Here is a 19,821-nt window from a genome sequence, read left to right as displayed (position 1 = left end):
TGTTCCAGAGTCAGGCTATACCTGGTGTGGTGGGGGATGGTCTCCCCGCAGGATATGGCAATCCTGCTCCTCTCCCGGAGAGGCACTACAGCTGAGCTTTACTCAGCACCCACTTAAGGGGGCTTCCTAGCAGAGCTCTGTTTCTCTGGCCTAAGATGTTGCTTTTTGCTTCACTCTGCAAAAGAGGAAACCCCTGCAGAAATGTAGCAATCTTGTCCTGCTCCAGAGAAAAGGGTTACTTTTTCAGCTCCCCCTGTCCACTATGGGATGTCTCAGCAAGTTTCTTCTGTTCAGCTCCCTCTTGCTCAGTCCACTGAGGGACATCTCAGCAAGGATCTATTCAGCTCCTCTTTGCTGTGCTATGGGACGTCGCAGCAAGGTTTTTCTCTGCACCAGTGAATGAAGATCTTCACACCCAAAACACGTTTGAGAAAGAGATTTGGGAAGTAGTTCCGGAAGAGTAGCTGCCCCTACCAGGGTGGAGAGAACAGCCCACAACTAACTGGCCAGGCAGGGCAGTTTATATAGGATGTCTTGGGGGCGAAGTCAACCAGGGATTGGTTAGTTTATCTGCCCAGGGATTGGTCCGTTTAGTGGGCTAGGGGCAGAGATGGCCCTGATTTCAGAGCCAAACTCTGTTTCTTTCACTGGCCTTTCTTGGCTTTTTGACACTAATTCTAAGGCCAGGACATATTTCTTTCATTGACTCTGATTCTAGGGACCAAGAGTGTTTCTTTGGTACTGGTTTCAGAGTCAGGGCATGTTTCCTTGGTTCTGGATTTAGTGATAAAGTGTTCCTTTCTCTAGCTCAGGTCTCAAATCCAGGCTGTGTTTCTTTCCCTGGTTCTGGGTGCCAGGGCCAGGGTGCTACTTTCCTGCTCTGTGATTGGTTGGTTTCACAGCTCAGTTGGCCAGGGACAGAGATGGCTCTGATCTCACTGAGTTTCTTTAGCCAGCCCCCTTTTCCTACAGTTTGCGGCCAGCTTAAGCAACATAGACAACTTTGTCTCAAAACAGGAAGAAAAAAAAAGTGATTTCCACCAAATGAAATCTTGGGTAGCAGTATTTGTCACAAACTTCAAAGATGTGGCATTTTCAATGAGGTTCCTGTTTAAGCAGTCATCTTTTATTATAAGAGCTCTAAATGCAACCCAGGATGGTTTCTCTTGCCAAATTGCCATCTGACACTTTGATATTCAAGCTATAAAATCTATACATTGTTTTAGGACGCTTTCACTAAATGTGTGCCAATAGATTGCAGATTTTGCCTTACATTAATCCATGTTAAAAACTTCTGAAATAGGGCTGGAGAAATGGCTTAGAGGTTAAGAGCACCAACTGCTCTTCCAGAGGTTCTGAGTTCAATTCCCAGCAACCACATGGTGGCTCACGACCATCTGTAATCTGGTGCCCTCTTTTGGTCATACATGCTGTATACATAATAAATTAATAAATCTTAAAAAAAACTTATGAAATAAGATAGAAGGCTCTTAAGGTACAGTAATGCTATCAAGTAATGCTGGAAATACTGAAGTACACAGCACTCAGTGCTTTCATTGGACATCCAGTATTATCACACTCCTGACAACTCTGTATGTGGTTGGAAATGACTAAACCCTTGATTCTCTCGCCCCCACCTCCTGAGCGCTGGGATGACAACTGTGTGACACTATGTTGCTGGCGACTGAAGCCAGGACTTCGTGAACACTAGGAAACACTCCACCAACCCATCTACCTCCCCAGCCTCCGGTTTCCAGAAGGCGGGGCTTGGAAAATGCAAGGAATTTACTGCAAATCAGAATTAACAGCCAGAAGTCCTACCCTACCCATAGTCTGCCACGGTGGCACAAGCCTCTAATTCTTGCCCTAGAAAGGCTAGATAGAGGCTGGACGATTCTCTGTCGGTTCCAGGGCAGCCCGGTCTACATAGTTTCAAGCTAGCCAGGGCTGCACAGTGATACCCTGTCTCAAAACCAAATCAGCCACAACCACATTTACTAGAATGCTTTTCGAGAAACAAGGAGCATCAAGCGGTGCTTAACTCTGCAGCCACGCAGGGGTCCAGGTTGGATTGGCCTGGGTCACGAGTCTCATTCCGGCTTTCTGCACGCCGCCTGGTTTCTGCAAACCGCCCCTAGACAGACCCGAGTGGGACCCTGGCCTTGAGGTTTCCGTGTTGACTCCCGGGCCGTGGCTGGGGCAGGACAAGGGGTGACGCCCAGTGCGGGCGGGCGGGCGAGCGGGGCGGGGCGAGCGCGGCTCCCATTCGCCGGCCGCCGCCGAGCCGACTCCCCAGCCGCGGCGCCGCCTGCCGAGCGCAGGGCCCGGGACCGCGCCGCGGGCGGAAGCATGCTGGACTTCGCCATCTTCGCCGTCACCTTCCTGCTGGCGCTGGTGGCCGCGGTGCTGTACCTCTACCCGGTAACCGCCGGCTCGGGGCTCGGGGGAGGGGTGCGCCTGCGCGGACCTGGGCCCGGGGAGGGGGAGCGCTGGCGGGAGGGGCACGTGGCACCGCCCCGGAGGGCCTGCCCCGTGCGCGTGCGCGCTCCCCCCACTTGGCGACCCGGCCGGTCCTGCGCGGGGACCCGGGACCGGGGAGCGGGGCGCGGGGTTCTGGTTGTCCTGGGCGGCCCCGCGTACCCCATTCGGCGCTGCTGTCTTCTTGTGGGGGGCCTTTTGCGGTCCTGACGCCCTCAAACCACAGTCCCCTTGGCTACGGCATCCGGGGAGGGACTCCTGGCCATCTTTCCCTAGCTGCCCCCTGCATCTGTCCCTGCTGCATCCTTGTTGGAATGGGCGAGGCCGTGCTCGCCCGGATGCTCGCTAGGGCCAGGGCCGTAGGCAGCCACCCCCTCCTCACCCCCATTCCCCCCCATACCCCGGGTCTCCCAGACTTTGTCCTCCTGTCCCTTTCAGAGGGGAAGCTCTCAAAACTCCCGAGTCAGTGGTTAAGGATCATCCTTAAATCGTGTACGTTGTGCATACCTGAAATCCCGGCCCTGGGGAGGTGACCCAGGAGGATGGGAGCTCAAAGCTCACCCTGGACTCCATCAAACCCTGTCTCAACCCCCTCCCACCCCAAATGTGTACAAAGTTTATGGAAAAGTGGAAAGGTAGTGAACAGCCCCAGGTAGACTGATTACTGGCGGTGGAAATGCCCCTTAGAAGCGTCCGTCCAGAGCTGGTGAATGGATTAGACTAATGCCGAAAACGAATTCCTGGACTCATGAGAAACAAAACATGCATATGAAGAAGGCGAGAGAGCACACTGTGTCCTAGCAAGCGAGATCCATGTGGCTAGAGCCGATTTAAAACCAGACAGGGAGGGTGGACGGATGTAAGCGGAGAGGCCGTTTTAAGGACTTTCAATGTTCTACTGGAGGGTTTCAATAGACAAGTGGCAGTTTTAGTTTAAAGAAAAGCTGGGAATGATGTCTTTCTTCGGCCTATAATCCTAGCACTCGGGAGGTAGAGGCAGGAGAGTGTGAAGGGTTTCCTCCAATCCAGAGCCAAGACCAGCCTGGATCACCCGAGACCTTGATTTAAATGTTAAATTTTATATACTAGAAATGATGGAGTTTCTGTAATAATAAGGAAGAGAAAAATGTCTTGAATTCATTCCTTTTACCTGAATGCAAATCTTTGAATCAAGGGATTTTCAGATTTAAAACAGTAGTTTGAGAGCTGTGCATGCAGCTACTCAGAGCTCAGGTGGGAGGTCCTTGAGTTTGGAACCACCTTGGGCAATGTAGTGAGATCCCACTTGAGAACAACCCTCATTTTATTAGGTCAGTTTTATGAGACTCATTCTGGCTGCTGTGTTAAGAATGGACCATAATTATAGGGCTGAGGCAAGGGTAGGAGCAGAGAACAGTTGGAAAGATGGAGTATTTTGGTGAGAGATGGTGCTAGCTTGGACCCCAGGTGACACTGGAAAGAACCACAACTTTGTGACGATAAAGCCAGTGAAACTGGATATAAAATGTGAGCCTAAGAGACTCTGGAAGAAAAACACTTTTTTCCCCCCTAGTAGATGGGAGAATGGATTTGACCCCAGGGAAAGTGAGGATTTTGTGTAGTTTTTATTTTGGGGAGAGTTAGTGAGGTTTCATAGGGATCAGAAGTTTGGTGTGATTAAGCCAGGTTTGAGACGCCTGTTAGACATCTGTTGTAGAATATTATTTTAAGGTGTGTTACTTTTTTTTTTTTTTTAAGATTTATTTATTTATTATGTACACAGTGTTCTGCCTACATGTACACCTGCAGGTCAGAAGAGGGCACCAGATCTCATTACAGGTGGTTGTGAGCCACCATGTGTTTGCTGGGAATTGAACTCATGACCTCTGGAAGAACAGCCAGTGCTCTTAACCTCTGAGCCATCTCTCCAGCCCCAAGGTGTGTTACTTTTTGTTTATGCACTGTAACATTTGTTTCATGATGGAGAGATGTGTTTGATTAAATAAAATTCACCTGCGGTCAGGAGGCTGAGTCAGCAATTGGCTGACAGGAAGTGGTAGGGAGGAGACAGGTGGAGAAATTGTGCGTGTGTTTGCTTTTTTGAGACAGGGTTTCTCTGTTCAGCTTTGGAGCCTGTCCTGGATCTCGCTCTGTAGACCAGACTGGCCTCAAACTCACAGAGATCTCCTGCCTCTGCCTCCTGAGTGCTGGGATTAAAGGTGTGCACCACCACTGCCTTGGAGAAGGGGTTTATAAGGAGGGGCGAGGAGAAGCATGAGGGATTTTTGAAGGATGAGAGCAAGGAGGTGAGCTACTTGCTATTCAGCCTCGGAAGAGCAGAATTCCACCTTAACCTTTGAATCTTGAGTTCTTTAGAGGGACGGAGGCTTTAGTGAAGTTCCCTGGTAGTTTTACAAGAGTCGGAGTTTGAGGGAACAGATTTCCCTCGGGCTACGGCCCTTGCGGCCTGACCGCTGCTGGTAGTGGTGGGGTTGCCGTTGCTGATTCAGCAGCAACCATTAAATAAAGGACAACAGACATCCAAGTGGGGTGGGAGACAGACATCAAGGACTCCGTCTTGAGTTTTAAGGTAAAAGATGAGACTAGAGAGAGTTTGGGACTGCCAGTGTATAGATTATATTTAAACTTGGAAATTGTTCCAGTCTCCTGGGGAATTGAGCTAGCTAGCAGAGAAGAGGTCCAGGGTCTCAGCCCTGAACTTGCTGTACATAGAGGCTGAAGAAGGAATTGGGGAAGGGCAGAAGGGAGCTTCAAAGAGTCCCGAGGAGTGGCAGCCAGACCAAAGAAAGGCGAAAAATAATCAGTTAAGTCAAATGTGGCAAAATGTGCCAAGGAGGCTCAGGTGTGAGAATTTAGTAATATTGGTCATCAGAGATGAGCAGTTCCAGTGGAAGGATGGGATGATGACCTGACCTAGTGGACTTGTCAATGGAATGGTGATGACCTGACCTAGTGGACTGGTCAGTGGATGATGGTGATGACCTGACCGTAGTAGACGGGTCAGTGGATGATGGTGATGACCTGACTGTAGTGGACGGGTCAGTGGAATGATGGGTGATGACCTGACCTAGTGGACTGGTCAGTGGAAGGATGGTGATGACCTGACCATAGTGGACGGGTCAGTGGAATGGTGATGACCTGACCATAGTGGACGGGTCAGTGAATGATGGTGATGATGACCTGATCGTAGTGGACGGGTCAGTGGATGATGGTGATGACCTGACTGTAGTGGACGGGTCAGTGGAATGATAGGTGATGACCTGACCATAGTGGACGGGTTAGTGGATGATGGTGATGACTTGACCATAGTGGACGGGTCAGTGGAATGATGGTGATGACCTGACCGTAGTGGACGGGTCAGTGGAATGGTGATGACCTGACCGTAGTGTATTGAAAGGTACTTAAGTCTGCATAATTCTCAAGAGTTTTGCAGTGTAGGGGGCTGGTTGTATGGAGTGGGAAGTGAGTAGAAGGAATCTTTCCATGTGGGAGAAATTACATCATGTTTCTACACTGATGAGGACTGAAGTTAGGAGGGGAAATCACCTTGTAAGGAACAGAATTGATGAAGCTGTTTTTTGCAGGTATAGTGGGATTCGGAGCTATAATTGGGAGCTGGACTGCTCGTTCATCCACAGTACTGGAAGGAAGTGAGCCGCCAGAGTGGTGGCTCAGAATCTAACGTTGTTTTCATTCAATACAGTGGCTGCATCTTAAGCAACTACTGTCCCAGCCAGCAACTGTAACTCCAAAGCTACCAGCAGCATTTCCTCTCACAGGTCACAGCCAGGCAGGAATTCTGTGCCCTCAGGCACTGGCTGTATCATGGTGCTAAAGGGGATTTTATCTAAATCTCTATCCTCCTGTAGAACTCAGGAGTCAAAGGTTGAGGTGAAATCCTGCTAGCTCAAGAGAGGCTGAATAGCAAGTAGCTCACCTTCTCTCCTTGCTCACATCTCCTGAAAAAGGGGCCGTCCTCCTGCTCAGCCCCCCCACTCAGGAAGCCTGCTACACTTAGTTCCTCCCTACCACTTCCTGTCAGCCAGATGCTGATTCAGCCTCCTGCTCACAGGTTAATTTTATTTCATCAAACAAATGTAGCACATCTTTGCATTGTTAACAGAGGCAGCGGAAACCAATGTGACACACCTTTACACAGTTAAAATAACATCCCACGACAGTTAGTAGCACTTGCTGCTCTTGCAGAAGACCCAGGCTCAGTTTCCAGCACGCTCATGGGGTGGGGGTGGGGCATGAGTGCTTGTGACTCCAGTTCAGGATCTGAGACCCTCTGTTGGCCTCTGAGGGCACTGCATATATGTGGCGCACATACAGACGAGACACACACACATTAATAAAAATAAAATGTGAGAAGAAAGAATATAAGGAAACAGATGTAGGCAGGTAAGTATTGTTAGAAGATTCCCAGTTGCCTTTCCCCCCACAAAGACATAGAAGCAGAATTATTGCTCTTTGGTGAAGACAGGACGCTGAAGAGAGACATGAAATGGTGTCCACCACCACCCCAGCTGTTCTCGGGACTCTGGAATCTCAGAGTCTGCTCCCAAGTGTAGTCAGAGAATGGAAGAAGACAGAAGGTTCATAAAGGATCCACACGCAGACTTTCTGTTGTTGATTCAAATCTAACGACATAACAAAGCACAAGAGAGGAAAGACTTAAATTCAAAAATTTCAGGCCGTGCTCGCCCGGCTTTTAGGCCTGAGGCGAGGCAGACACCACAGGGGCTGGGCAAGGTGGAGGAAAGGTGTTCACCCCTGGGCAGTCAGGAGGGGGAGAGCAGGGGGGGGGCCCAGAGCACACACCGGTGGCTTTCCTGTAACTAGGCCTCAACTCCTAATATTCATTCAGCCCTCAAGAGTGGTTTGTATCCCCAGTAAAATGTGAAAAGCCTAACTTTTCATTTATGAGTGGTTACCAGTTGGAGATAACTTTGGGGTTTGGGATGGGAGTTTGTGTCCACATCTCTCAGCACTGGGACCCCATCTGGCAAAGGCTGAAGACACATGCTGGCCTCGTGCATGCGCCCGCCTGTGGGGGCCCACGGAGTCTTCCTAGTAAGGCCTAAGTCAAGGTCTGAAAGTCTGAGCTTGCTTTACCCAGCAAGGCTGCCTAATAGGATGATTTGGCCCAGGGCGTGGTTACCAGGTGTTTGGAAGGGTCCATACTTGTTGGTACTTTATACCTGGACCTTGAAAGGGGGAGGTCTTTTGCCCCTCCCCTTGCTGATGTAGGAAAAGCCCATCATGATTAAACTCGGTGCAACATGGTATTGTGGCCCTCCACAGGACAGCCCTCCCGAAGCTACCCTGTGTCTCTGTCTTTTCTCTCCGTCTACTATGTCTGTATTTCTATCTAATACTTCCTCATTCCTCACTCCTCCCCCCAAGAATCCCTGGACAGGTCGGAGCCGGTCTCCTACACCCACCCATCCCTGTGAGTTCGTTCATTTGTTGGTCCTGTTGTGTTTAGAAGGTCTTGTGTTCTTGGTTTCTTCCATCCTCTCTCTGGCTCTTTGGTAACAATCTTTCTGTTACCTCGTCCACAAGATTCCCTGGACCTCAGGGCAGGAGTTTGATGAAGACATCCCATTTAGGACTGAGTGTTCCAAGGTCTCTCACTCTCTCTGCATTGTCCAGGCTGTGGGTCTCTGTATCTGTTCCCGTCTACTGCAGGAGGAAGCTTCCCTGATGATGGCTGAGCAAGGCACCCGATCTGCAAGTGTAGCAGAATGTCATTAGGAATCATTTTATTTTTGCGTTCCTTTGGCAGAACAGCTGTGTCTGGCTTTCCCTAGGTCCTAGGCCTATCTAGTCTCCAGTTCCTGACCTGTGCTGGGCATGGGTTCCTCCACTTCATGGAGTGAGCCTTAAATCCAGTCAGATATTGGTTAGTGACTCCCACAGCTTTGTGCCGTTATTGAACAAGCGCAGCTTGCTGGCGGGACATCATTGTAGGTCAAGGGGTTTGTGGCTGGGTTGGAGTTTACCTGGCTTTGGTAGCATGCAGAGTACCTTCTAGTTCCATGGACACTGGTCTGGGGATAAAGGCTAGATGAGCACGGGCTTGACTTCTCCGTGTTCAGTGACTTGTATAGATGTTGTCTTCAGCAATAGATCCTTGTGATCAGTTTGTGGAGAGAAACCAATAGCCTTGGGCAACAGCCTGGGTTGTTTGGGGGTTCCCATGGGACCCCTTTGGCCAACAACTCAATTAGATGTAACTGGCAGCTTCATTTAGTGATGAGAGATGTCCAGTCAGGACGCTCTCTCCCCTGTTACTTTGAGATTTCTTTTAGATCATCTTCATATGTCTGTCTATTGTAGGAAGCTTCCACTGTCTTGGGTTTCTATGTGACACCTCAGATGGCCCTTGACTTTAGCTACTTCCTTCCTCCCCCACTTTCCCCTCCCACGCCCTGCTTGGCCCTCCCATTCCAGTCTTCCCACCCTCCCGTAACTATTTATTCATTTCCCCTTCCTAGGGAGATCCATCCCTCCCCCTAGTCCCTTACTCTGTACCTAATCTCTACGGTGCTATGGACTGTAGCTTGCTTATTGAAAACTTAGCCATTGACATCCACATATAAATAAATACATACTAGGTTTGTCTTTCTGGGTCTGGGTGACCTCACTCAGGATATTTTTTTTCCTAGCTTCATCCATTTACCTATGAATTTCATAATTTTATATTTTTAATGACTGAGTAATATTCCATTGTGTATATGTAGCACATTTTCTTTATCCATTTATCTGTTGACAGACATCTAGGCTATTTCCAGTTTCTGGCTGTAATGAATAGATGGACATGGTTCAGCAAGTGTCTTTGGAGTAGTGTAGCTGGATCTTGAGGTAGATCAATTCCCAGCTTTCTGAGGAACCTTCACATTGATTTCTGTACAGATTTATACTCCACTTATTCCACATTCTCCCCAGCATGAGCTGTCATTTGTCTTATTGATCTTGGCCATTCTGACAGGCATAAAATGAAATCTCAAAGCTGTTTTGATTTGCATTTCCCTGATGACTAAGGATGTTGAACATTTCCTTAAATGTTTCTCAACCGTTTGTGTTTCTTCTTTGGAGAATTCTCTTTTTAGATCTGTACCCCATTTTTAAATTGGGTCATTTGTTTTCTTTATATCTAGTTTTTTGAGTCCTTTATATACTTTGGAAATTATCACTCTATCAGATATGTAGTTGGTAAAATCTTTTCCCATTCTGCAGCTGGCCACCTTGTCAGAGTAATGGTGTCCTTGGCCGTATAGAAGCTTTTCGACTTCATGAGTCCCATTTATTAATTGTTGATTTTAGTGCCTGTGTTAACTGTGTTCTAGTCACAAAGTCTTCCTGCGCCAATGAGTTCAAGACTATTCCGCACCTCCTCCCCGCAGAGCTGAGGACGGAACCCAGGGCCTTGTGCTTGCTAAGCAAGCACTCTACCACTGAGCTAAATCCCCAACCCAACCCAACCCCCCCCTTTACTTTTCTCTTCTATCAGGTTCTGTGTATCTGGTTTTATGTTAAGGTCTTTGATCCATTTGGAGTTGAGTTTTGTGCAGGGTGATAAGTATGGATCTACTTGGATTATTCTACTCTTGTTTAACCAGCACCATTTGTTGAAGATGCTATCTTTTTTTCCAGTGTGTGTTTCTGGCTGCTTTATCAAAAGATCAGGTGCCCATGAGTGTGTGTTATGTCTGGATCTTCAATTCTATTCCATTGATCAATATGTCTGTTTTTGTATCAATACCATGTGGTTTTTATTACTATAGCTCTGTGGTACAACTTGAAATTGAGGATGGTAATACCTCCAGCAGTTCTTTTATTATTCAGGATTGTTTTAGATATCCTGGGTTTTTTGTGTTCCCACATGAACCTGAAGATTGTCCTTCCAAAAATGTGTGAAGAACTGTGTTGGAATTTTGGTGAGGAGATTGCATTGACTCTGTAGATTGCTTTTGGTAAGATTGCCATTTTGACTATGTTAATCCTGCTGATCCAGGAGCATGGGAGATCTTTCCATTTTCTGATATCTTCTTCAATTTCTTTCTTCAAAGACTTGAAGTTCTTATCATACAAGTCTTTCACTTGGGTAGCGTGACCCCAGGATATTTTCTATTATTTGAGGTCATTTTGAAAGGTGTTGTCCCCTGTTTTCTCTCTGTCCTTGTGTCATAGGAAGGCACTGACTTGTTTTGTATCTAGCTACTTTAGAGAAGGTTTTCCAGTGGAGTTTTTAGGGTCATTTATGTATATATACTCATATCATCTGCAAATAATGATACTTTGACCTCTTCTCTTCCTGTTTATATCCCCTTGATCTCCTTCAGCTGTCTTATTGCTTTAGCTAATGCTGCAAGTCTATTGAGTAGGTGTGGAAAGGGTGGACAACCTTGTTCCTGATTTTGGTGGAAATGCTTTGAGTTCCTCTCCATTCATCTGGTGTTTGCTATCGGCTTGCTATAAATTGCCTTTAATATGTTAAGGCATGTCCCTTGTATCCCTAATCTCTCTAGGACTTTTATCATGAAGGGGTGTTGGGTTTTATCAAAGGCCTTTTCTGCATCTAAAGAGATGAGCATGTGTTTTTTGTCTTTCAGTTTGTTGATATGATAGATTACATTTATCAGTTGACATATGTTTAACTATCCCTGCATCTCTGGGATGAAGCCTACTTGATTGTGGTAGATGATCTTTTTGATGTGTTCTTGGATTCAGTTTGCAAATATTATATTGAGAAATTTTGCATCTATGTCCATAAGGAAAGTTGGTCCATAAATCTTTTTCTTTGTTGGTCTTTATGTGGCTTAGGTATCAGGGTAATTGTGGTCCCATTTTTTAAAAAAATTGGGCAATGTTCCTTCCGTTTCTATTTTGTTGAATAATTTGAGCTATATTGGCATTACCTCTTCTTGGAAAGTTTGGTAGAGTTCTGCACTAAAACCATCTGGCCCTGGAGTTTTGTGTTTTTTTTGTTTGTTTGTTTGTTTTTTTTGGGGGGGGAGGTGGGGAGACTTTTAATGACTGCTTCTATTTTACTAGGGCTTATAATTCTGTTTAAATTGCTTATCTGATCTTGATTTACCTTTGGTTGGTGGTATACATCAACAGAATTAGGCATTTCTTTTAGAATTTGGTGGACTGCAGGTTTTAAAGTATGTCCTTATGAGTCTTTGGATTTCCTCAGTGTCCGTTGTTATACCCCTTTTAATTTCTAATTTTGTAAATTTGGATATTCTCTCTCTGCCTTTTAGTTCATTTGCATAGGGTTTGTTACCACTACTGATTTTTCTTAGAGCACCGACTCCGTTTCATTGACTCTTCGTACTGCTTTTGTTGGTTTGTGTTCTGTTGATTTCAGCCCTGAGTTTATTTCTTGCTGTCTGCTTCTCTTGGTGTGATTTTTCTTCTTTTTGTTCTAGAGCTCTCCGGTGCACTGTTAAGTTCCTAGTATGACTTCTCTCCAGTTTTTTATTTTTTATTTTTCTAGACTAGAATTCTTTTTATTACGATTATAAAACTTAGACCTTTTTTAAAATATTATGTGTATGGATGTTTGGCCTGCATACATGTATGTGCACCACACGGATGCCTGTTGGATCCCCTGGCTGGTGGTCCGGATGGTTGTAAACCACCAGGTAGATGCTAGGACTCAACCCCCATCTTCTGCAAGTGCGACAGATGCTCTCCGCTGCTCAGCCATCGCTCCGGCCCCAGGCTAGAGTTCTTAATGCGTGATGGTAGTGAATTAGGGAAGTTCATGGAAATGACACCTCTTCTATTTTCTCTTTCTTTCTTTCTTCCTTCCTTCCTTCCTTCCTTCCTTCCTTCCTTCCTTCCTTCCTTCCTTCCTTCCTTCCTTCCTTCCTTCCTTCCTTCCTTCCTTTCTTTCTTTCTTTCTTTCTTTCTTTCTTTCTTTCTCTTTTTCCTTCCTTCCTTCCTCTTTCTTTTTTTTTTATATCTGTTCATGGAGGTTACACCTATCAATACATTTATTTATAAATTAAACCAAAATAATGTTTAACTCATTAAAATGTAGCAGGGAACCCATGATGTCGTAATGAACTATTTCCACAAACAGTGATTTTTAAGACAAAGGGAAGCGTTCACGGGAAGGAAGGGGAATCGCTTTTGCATCTGCAAATCTCTAAGGCAGGCTAGCTCACTAGAAGACAACTGGTTCTTCCAGTCGGTTTCTGTCTGGTGTGTCTCTGTATCTCACACCATGCAGCTCCTGGAACACATCACCAAAGTCTCTAAAGAATGAGAGTGAGGGATTGAAGAGATGGCTCAGAGGTTAAGAGCACTGGCTTCTCTTCCAGATGTCCTGAGTTCAAATCCCAGCAACCACATGGTGGCTCACAACCATCCGTAATGAGATCTGGTGCCCTCTTCTGACCTGCAGGCATACATGCAGACAGAACACTATACATAATAAATAAATTTTTTAAAAAAAGAAGAATGAGAGTCAACAAACAGGCAACAACTGATAATGGAGAGGAAGAGAAAGTGCCTCCAGGTCCTGGGTGGGTGAACACCCGGAAACAGCCGGATGGAGCAGAGGTCCAAGACGTCATTGAGACGCGTGATAACAACTTAAGTCTTATTTTTTTTTTTCCTTCAGACCTTTTCTTTATTCTTCTTTTGCATTCTTTATTCTTTATTTCCCTGGTGATTTCCTTCTCTCCTTCTGGATGTTTTCTTCCTAACAGTTTTTTAATTAGGCACTTAGCGCTGTGAACGTACCTCTTAGACCCACCTTCCTTGTGTCCCATATGTTTGGGTGTGCTGTGTGTTCATTTTCATTCAGTTCCAGAAAGTCTTTCTTAATTTCTGTCTGGACCAATCTTTCATTCAAAGTGAGTTGTTCAGTTTCCACGGGTTTGTAAGCTTTCTGTTGCTTCTCTTGGTGTTGATATCCATTCTTAGTCAGTGGTGGCCGGATAGGATGCAGGGTGTTATTTCAGGGTTCTTGTATTTGTTGAGACTTGCTTTGTGTTCCAGTATGTGATCAGTTCTGGAGAATGTTCCATGAGGTGCTGAGAAGAATATATGTTCTTTCGTGTTTGGGTGAAATGTTCTGTAAATATCTGTTAGGTCCATTTGGTTAAATGACACCATTTCTCTGTTTAGTTTTTGCCTGGGTGACTTTGTGTTTTGGCAAAAAAATGGAGATTAAGTCTCCCACTATCAACGTGTGAGGGTCAATATGTGAGTTAAGCTGTAGTTGTGTTCCTTTTACAAACTTGGGTGTCCTTGTGTTGGGTGCATAGGTGTTAAGAATTGCAAAAATAAATTGCAGTGTCCTCGTGGGGATTTTTCTTTTGAGTGTGCAGTGTCCTTCCCTATTTCTTTTGATTAGTATTGGTCTGGAGTGTATTTTGTCAGATATTAAAATGGCTACACCAGCTTGCTTCTTAGGTCCATTTGCTTGGAATATCTTTTTCCATCCCTTTATCCTGAGGTGATGATGTCCATCCTCGATGCTAAGGTGTGTTTATTAGATGCAGCAGACTTCCAAAAAGCATTCCGCTGTTTGCGTTTTCACGGTTTTCGTTAATGGATTTATTCATACTTCTTTTTTTTTTAATTTTCTTTCTTTTTTTTTTTTTTTTTTTGGTTTTTCGAGACAGGGTTTCTCTGTGTAGCTTTGCGCCTTTTCCTAGAACTCCCTTGGTAGCCCAGGCTGGCCTCGAACTCACAGAGATCCGCCTGCCTCTGCCTCCCGAGTGCTGGTATTAAAGGCGTGCGCCACCACCGCCCGGCTTTATTCATACTTCTTAAACGACCTTGAATATATCATGGTAGCTATTTTGAAGTCCCTGTCTGTACTTCACGTACGTTGCATTTTTCAGGACCCACTGCAGTAGGGTCCCTGAGCCTTAGTGGAGACATTCCATCCTGACTAGAATTGTGTTTTTCTGCTGGCATCTGGCTTTGGGATGATTGGAATTCTGGGTGCTGACATCTGCTCTTGTCTTTGCTGGGTGGGTGTTCTGTTCTGGGTCCTTCTCTGGTTCTTAGGAGACTGTGGTAATTGTGGGCTGCCTGGCAGGGATGCTTCTGAGCTGCCACATGTGGCCGCTAGGAATCCTGGGTAGAGGGTGTCTGGGGGGAGCTGGCACACAGGCGTGGGGACAAGCTGGAAGGGGGGGCCTCAGAGGGTCCACAGGAGGGAGGAAAGCTGGGTGTGCCCCCCGGGATCTGCATTGACCCCTGGGAAGAGGAGCAGGGAGGAAAGTCAATATCATCATCACAACACAGTGATGCCATGGCAGGGGGTCTGCGGTAAAGCTGGCCTTAGACTGGAGATGGAGATGGAGGACTGGTGTTCCTGGAGGGCTTCCTGGAGTTGGCAGTTGAGACATCATTTCATTTTTTTTAAAGACAGGAATTGCTGTGTAGTATTGTCTAGCTTTGAATGAGCTGTTCCTTCAGTCTCCTGAGTACTGGGATTGCACATCTGGACCACCACACCTGACTTTGCTGTATTATTTCACTAAAAGAGTATACTTACTCAGAAATGAGTGAATTATTAACTAGACGAGGATTTTTTTTTCCTTTTTCTTTTTCTAGCCAGGTGGATGGGACCATATATAGGTTCAGTACAATAGAAACAAGAGACTGTTATTGATTTGGAGCCCAGGATGATTGTTCATTAGGTAAAGTGCTTGCTGGGCAAGCATGGCCTTGAGTTCAATCCTCAACACACTCATAAAGAGCAGGACATGGTTTTAGTCCCAGTACACGCCACAGTTGAAGCCCTGGAATTGTCTGGATGGACAGCCTAGCTTAATCAGGGAGCTCCAGATCCTAGTGAGACCTTGTTTCAAAAACCAAGGCAAACAGCCTTTGAGAATGACACCAGTGTTGATCTCTGGGGTCTACATGCATATACACATGCACCCACATATGTGTGTCTGTAGGCCGAACACACACACACACACACACACACACACACACACACACACACACACACACACTATACATGATCTGGTTAACTGATAGAGCAGTTATTAAATTCTTAGAATATTTTTTTGAAAAATTGACGGGAAAAGTATGAAATAATTCTTTCTTATACCAGGAGTCCATTAGTTTTGTTTTGATGTAGAAATGAGTTCTTGAATTCAGCTGAATTGGAAAGTTGTTGTTTAAGGTCCCGGAGATGTCGTGTATAAGCATGTAGGGCTCCTGAGATCTGTGACAATTCATGACACTAAGCTGTGTTTTTTTCCCCCCTTTATTCAGGCTTCCCGACAAGCCGCAGGAATTCCAGGGGTTGCACCGACCGAAGAAAAGTAAGGTTTTGTTGTTTGTTTGTTTTATCAAATAGAGGCATCACTTCCTTTTCAGTGTTAAAACAAAAGTATGTTTTCGTGCGGGGGTTTTTTTTTTTTTTTTGGTTCTGGGGATGGAACCCAAGGCCCAAGCTTAGTTAGCAAGTGTTGTGCCTTTGAACTACAGCCTCAGTCCTAAACCTTATTTTTACGTCACTCATTTCAGTGTACCTCTGGGCGTACAACCTAACCTTTACAAACTCAGAGGAAGGCTGTCTGTCATTATTTTGTCTTTCTCTACCCAGAGGAAGCTGAAAATAAGACAAACAGGGTGGAAAACAAACCAGCCTCTGAGGCTAATCTTAGATCTCCCCAGGCTGTGAGCATGCCCGTGGCTGTCAGGGACGGGCGAACATTTGGGTAGTTCTCCCGGACTACGTCAGATGCTCTTTATGTTGCTCTTATTTGGTTTCAAGGTGTCATGAATTCACAAAATTCTCAAAAAAAAAAATCCACATCTAACTGTAATCACAGAAACAGCAGGATGGTGAATATAATCGAATTTGGGATTTTTCAGTAATTTAAACGAATGAATCTTTTCTCTATTGTCTGTTGACTCAGGGTCAGCTGTGGCCTTTCTGATTTTCCCAAGTTAAATCGGTTCTATGACATGTCTGTCTTTTATCAGAGATGGTAACCTCCCCGACATTGTGAACAGTGGAAGTTTGCATGAGTTCCTGGTTAATTTGCATGAAAGACACGGGCCTGTGGCCTCCTTCTGGTTCGGCAGGCGTCTTGTGGTCAGCTTGGGCACCGCTGACGTCCTCAGGCAGCATTTCAACCCCAATAAGACCTGTAAGTTACGTTTTCTAACTCCTGGGCTGATCCTTGCCTTCGGAGAATAAGCGTGCCTAAGGGAAGCATTGCTGTTGGGTGGGAAGGGCCGATGTTGATTGAATGCTCTGTGCTGTGTGTTAGGTGTGTGTACTAAAGTCCAGGTTATTTCATTTAATAAGATGCAATAGTAAGAAACTATTTTTTTTCTTTCATTTACAAATACACACATTGCAATCCTATTGTAAATTAGCTCAGGGTTCTTTTGAGGGAACCGGGGAAAATAGTTCCAGAGTCTGGAAGGGGTAATGTATATGAGCAGCTAGGAAAAGCCGAAGGGATATTCGTGAGAGAAATAGCTGTGCTGTCCCATAGTACACTATAGAACACGAGATTGATTCAAAGACTCTGACGGTGAGAGGCTGAGGGAGCCGAATGGTAATACTTCCTAGATGAACAGGGACTCGGAAGAAACAGCATTTTTATAACAGGAGGAACGCTGTAGATATTTCTGAGAAAACTGAGCAGCTGTTTAGAAGGAAATTAATCCTTGCCTTAGTCTTTGTATCAAAATATATTTCAGGGCTGGGGAGAGGAATTGGTTGGTCAGGTGTTTGGTGCATAGGCCTGCAGACTTGTGCTCCATCCCCAGAGACTACACAGGAAGCCAGGTGTGGTGGCATGCCCTTGTCTTCCCAGAACTGGGGAGGTAGCGTTTCCTGGGGCTCACTGGTCAGGTGATCTTGTTAACAGCAGGTGAGATTTAGGATGGATTTTACTTTCTTTGTGTTTCTCTGTGTTGTTTAAATTGTTTTTAGTAATGTGTGTGTGCAATCAAATAATATGCTTCCAAAGGAATAGAGAGGAGAATGTGAGATTAGCTGATAATACTTGAAAATGACACACAAAATTATCTGTTTTGCTTTAAAATTTGTGTGTGTGTGTGTGTGTGTGTGTGTGTGGGTCTGTCTGTCTGTCTGTCTGTCTGTCTTGGGGGTAGGGGCATTGGCTGCTCTCCCAGAGGCCCCAGGTTCAGTTCCCAGCACCCACATGGAGGCTCACAACTGTCCGCAGCTCCCGTTCTAGGTGACGCGGCGCCCAGCTGTGGCTTCTGCATGCATGTGGTGCAGAGGCATTCAGGCAGAACATCCAGGCCAAAAAAGAAAACGAATCTTTTGAAAAGGTTGCCATGTCCATAGACATTTTCTGTAGGCATTAGTGAAGTCCAAACGAATCAGGACAGTTTTGCCCGTTTTCATTGGCCCTTGATCTGTTGAGATTTACAAAAGACGGGTAAGGGGGTTGTGGGGAGATTGCCACGCTCTCCGCTGGCTCCCTTCACCTCCCTGGCCTCTGTTTCCTTCTTGAATATTTTTTTCCTTCTGAATTATTATTTTCACATAGAAATACTGAATCTGTCTGTTTCAGCGGACCCATTTGAAACCATGTTGAAGTCATTACTAGGGTATCAATCTGACGGTGGGAGTGAAAGCCACATGAGGAGGAAACTGTATGGGAATGCCGTGACGGCCGCTCTGCAGAGGAACTTTCCTCTCCTGCTGAAGGTAAGGGGGTAAGTGTTTGGTCTGCAGTGGAGAGGGCGGTGTCTACAGGGTGTAGACGATGGTGTCTACAGGGTGTAGATGGCGGTGTCTACAGGGTGTAGACGATGTTTACAGGGTGTCCCAGGCGGTAAGTGTTTGGTCTGCAGTGTAGATGGCGGTGTCTACAGGGTGTAGATGATGGTGTTTACAGGGTGTAGACGATGTTTACAGGGTGTAGACGATGGTGACTACAGGGTGTAGACGATGATTACAGGGTGTAGACGATGGTGACTACAGGGTGTAGACGATGTTTACAGGGTGTAGACGATGGTGACTACAGGGTGTAGACGATGATTACAGGGTGTAGACGATGGTATCTATAGGGTGTCCCAGGTGGTGTTTGGTCTGCAGTGTAGACCATGGTGTCTACAGGGTGTCTCTAAACCATCAGGATTCCATATGTTTGCCACTCTCCTGTTAACCTGTTTTTCTAAGCTGACTTTTTCAAGATTGCATTATGATAATTTGTAATTCTAGGTACATGTGTATGTCTGGGAGCACTGGGTGACCTGGCTAGTCTAACTAGCCAGCTTTCTTCCTGCCTCTGCCTCCTGAGTGCTGGGGTTAAAGGTGTGTGCCACCACTGATGTGGGCGCTGAGGTTCCAAACTCCATCCTCCTACTCTAACCACTGAGCCATCCTCCTGGCCCCTCAGGCCACTCTAGGTCAGTGTTGGAGCTCTCATGAAAGTGCGGATTACTGGGCCTCTGCTTGGATATGCTGAGTGGGTGGGATGGGAGCCCAGCATCTTCAGGAAGTTGTACAGGTGATTTACAAAGTCTCAGTCTGATCCCACTTTTCCATACTAGAGGAGTCGGTCTTGGTTGCTGTGGGAAAGCCCCCGGGAAACAGTCGAAGGGAGGCAGGGTGTGTTTTGTTGATGGTTTTAGAGGCTTCTGTGGTGGCTGGTGCCACTGCTCATCCGCCTGTGGCAAGTCAGCATGGTGGGAAGTGGTGAAGGCGGCCAGGGAGCAGAGGGTGAGAAGAGGTCGGGGTGGGGCGGACGCACCTTCACAGACACATTCCTAGTGACCAGTGTCAGTGGTCCTGCCGCCTAGTCTCGGATCAGCATATGATTAGCTGTCCAACGGGTTTCCTTGGGGCAAAGCGCCTGTGGAAATGGACTCTCACTTGGCAAGGACCAGTAGGCCACGGGACAGCAGAGGAATTTGCAGAATTCATGCAGCTTGCAGGCTCTTGCCTCTCTCGTTATGTTGTGGATTCTTTGGGCGGATTTTAGTTTTACTTTATCGGTCACACATGCAGTAGCTATAATTTTCCCCTGGAAATTCTGCTCTTTCTCGAATATTTCCCCTAAGTTTTGACAGGGGGCTGTTGCTTCTCAGATCTCTTATCTGGAGTTACTAACTACAACTCCCATTACTGGGAACTTTCCTGACGCAATAGAGACAGTTCGGTACATATGAGAAAACAACACTCGGAACATTAACCATGCCTCACAGTCCTGGAAGGGAGAGTAAGGTATGCACACACAGAACAGGAAAAAGCCTCAGGAGTACACATAGTGCCCACTGTTGAGAGTAAGTTCCCTGGACACCAAGCACATAGAGCCAATGGTGGGATCTGGTATGCTCCAGTGGGAAAAA

At 46.2% G+C, this 19,821-nt stretch overlaps 1 protein-coding gene across 2 annotated transcripts in view; it reads left to right on the top strand.

Annotated features, from left to right (window-relative positions):
- Positions 1 to 2,246: 2,246 nt before the first annotated feature.
- The window catches only part of Cyp20a1 (cytochrome P450 family 20 subfamily A member 1), a 54,358-nt gene continuing 36,783 nt past the window's right edge, over positions 2,247 to 19,821 (top strand). The window contains exons 1-5 of one of the 2 annotated variants that reach the window (XM_076550311.1): positions 2,247 to 2,421; positions 4,267 to 4,395; positions 15,748 to 15,797; positions 16,465 to 16,631; positions 18,039 to 18,175. In XM_076550311.1, the coding sequence (XP_076406426.1) occupies positions 18,056 to 18,175 (120 nt within the window). In that variant the 5' untranslated portion in view covers positions 2,247 to 2,421; positions 4,267 to 4,395; positions 15,748 to 15,797; positions 16,465 to 16,631; positions 18,039 to 18,055. The remainder of the gene's footprint in view (positions 2,422 to 4,266; positions 4,396 to 15,747; positions 15,798 to 16,464; positions 16,632 to 18,038; positions 18,176 to 19,821) is intronic. The other variant, XM_006975020.4, reaches the window with a different exon arrangement.

Source organism: Peromyscus maniculatus, chromosome 13, assembly GCF_049852395.1.
Source record: "Peromyscus maniculatus bairdii isolate BWxNUB_F1_BW_parent chromosome 13, HU_Pman_BW_mat_3.1, whole genome shotgun sequence".
NCBI lineage: Eukaryota > Metazoa > Chordata > Mammalia > Rodentia > Cricetidae > Peromyscus > Peromyscus maniculatus.
This window is presented reverse-complemented; position numbering and strand designations above follow the sequence as displayed.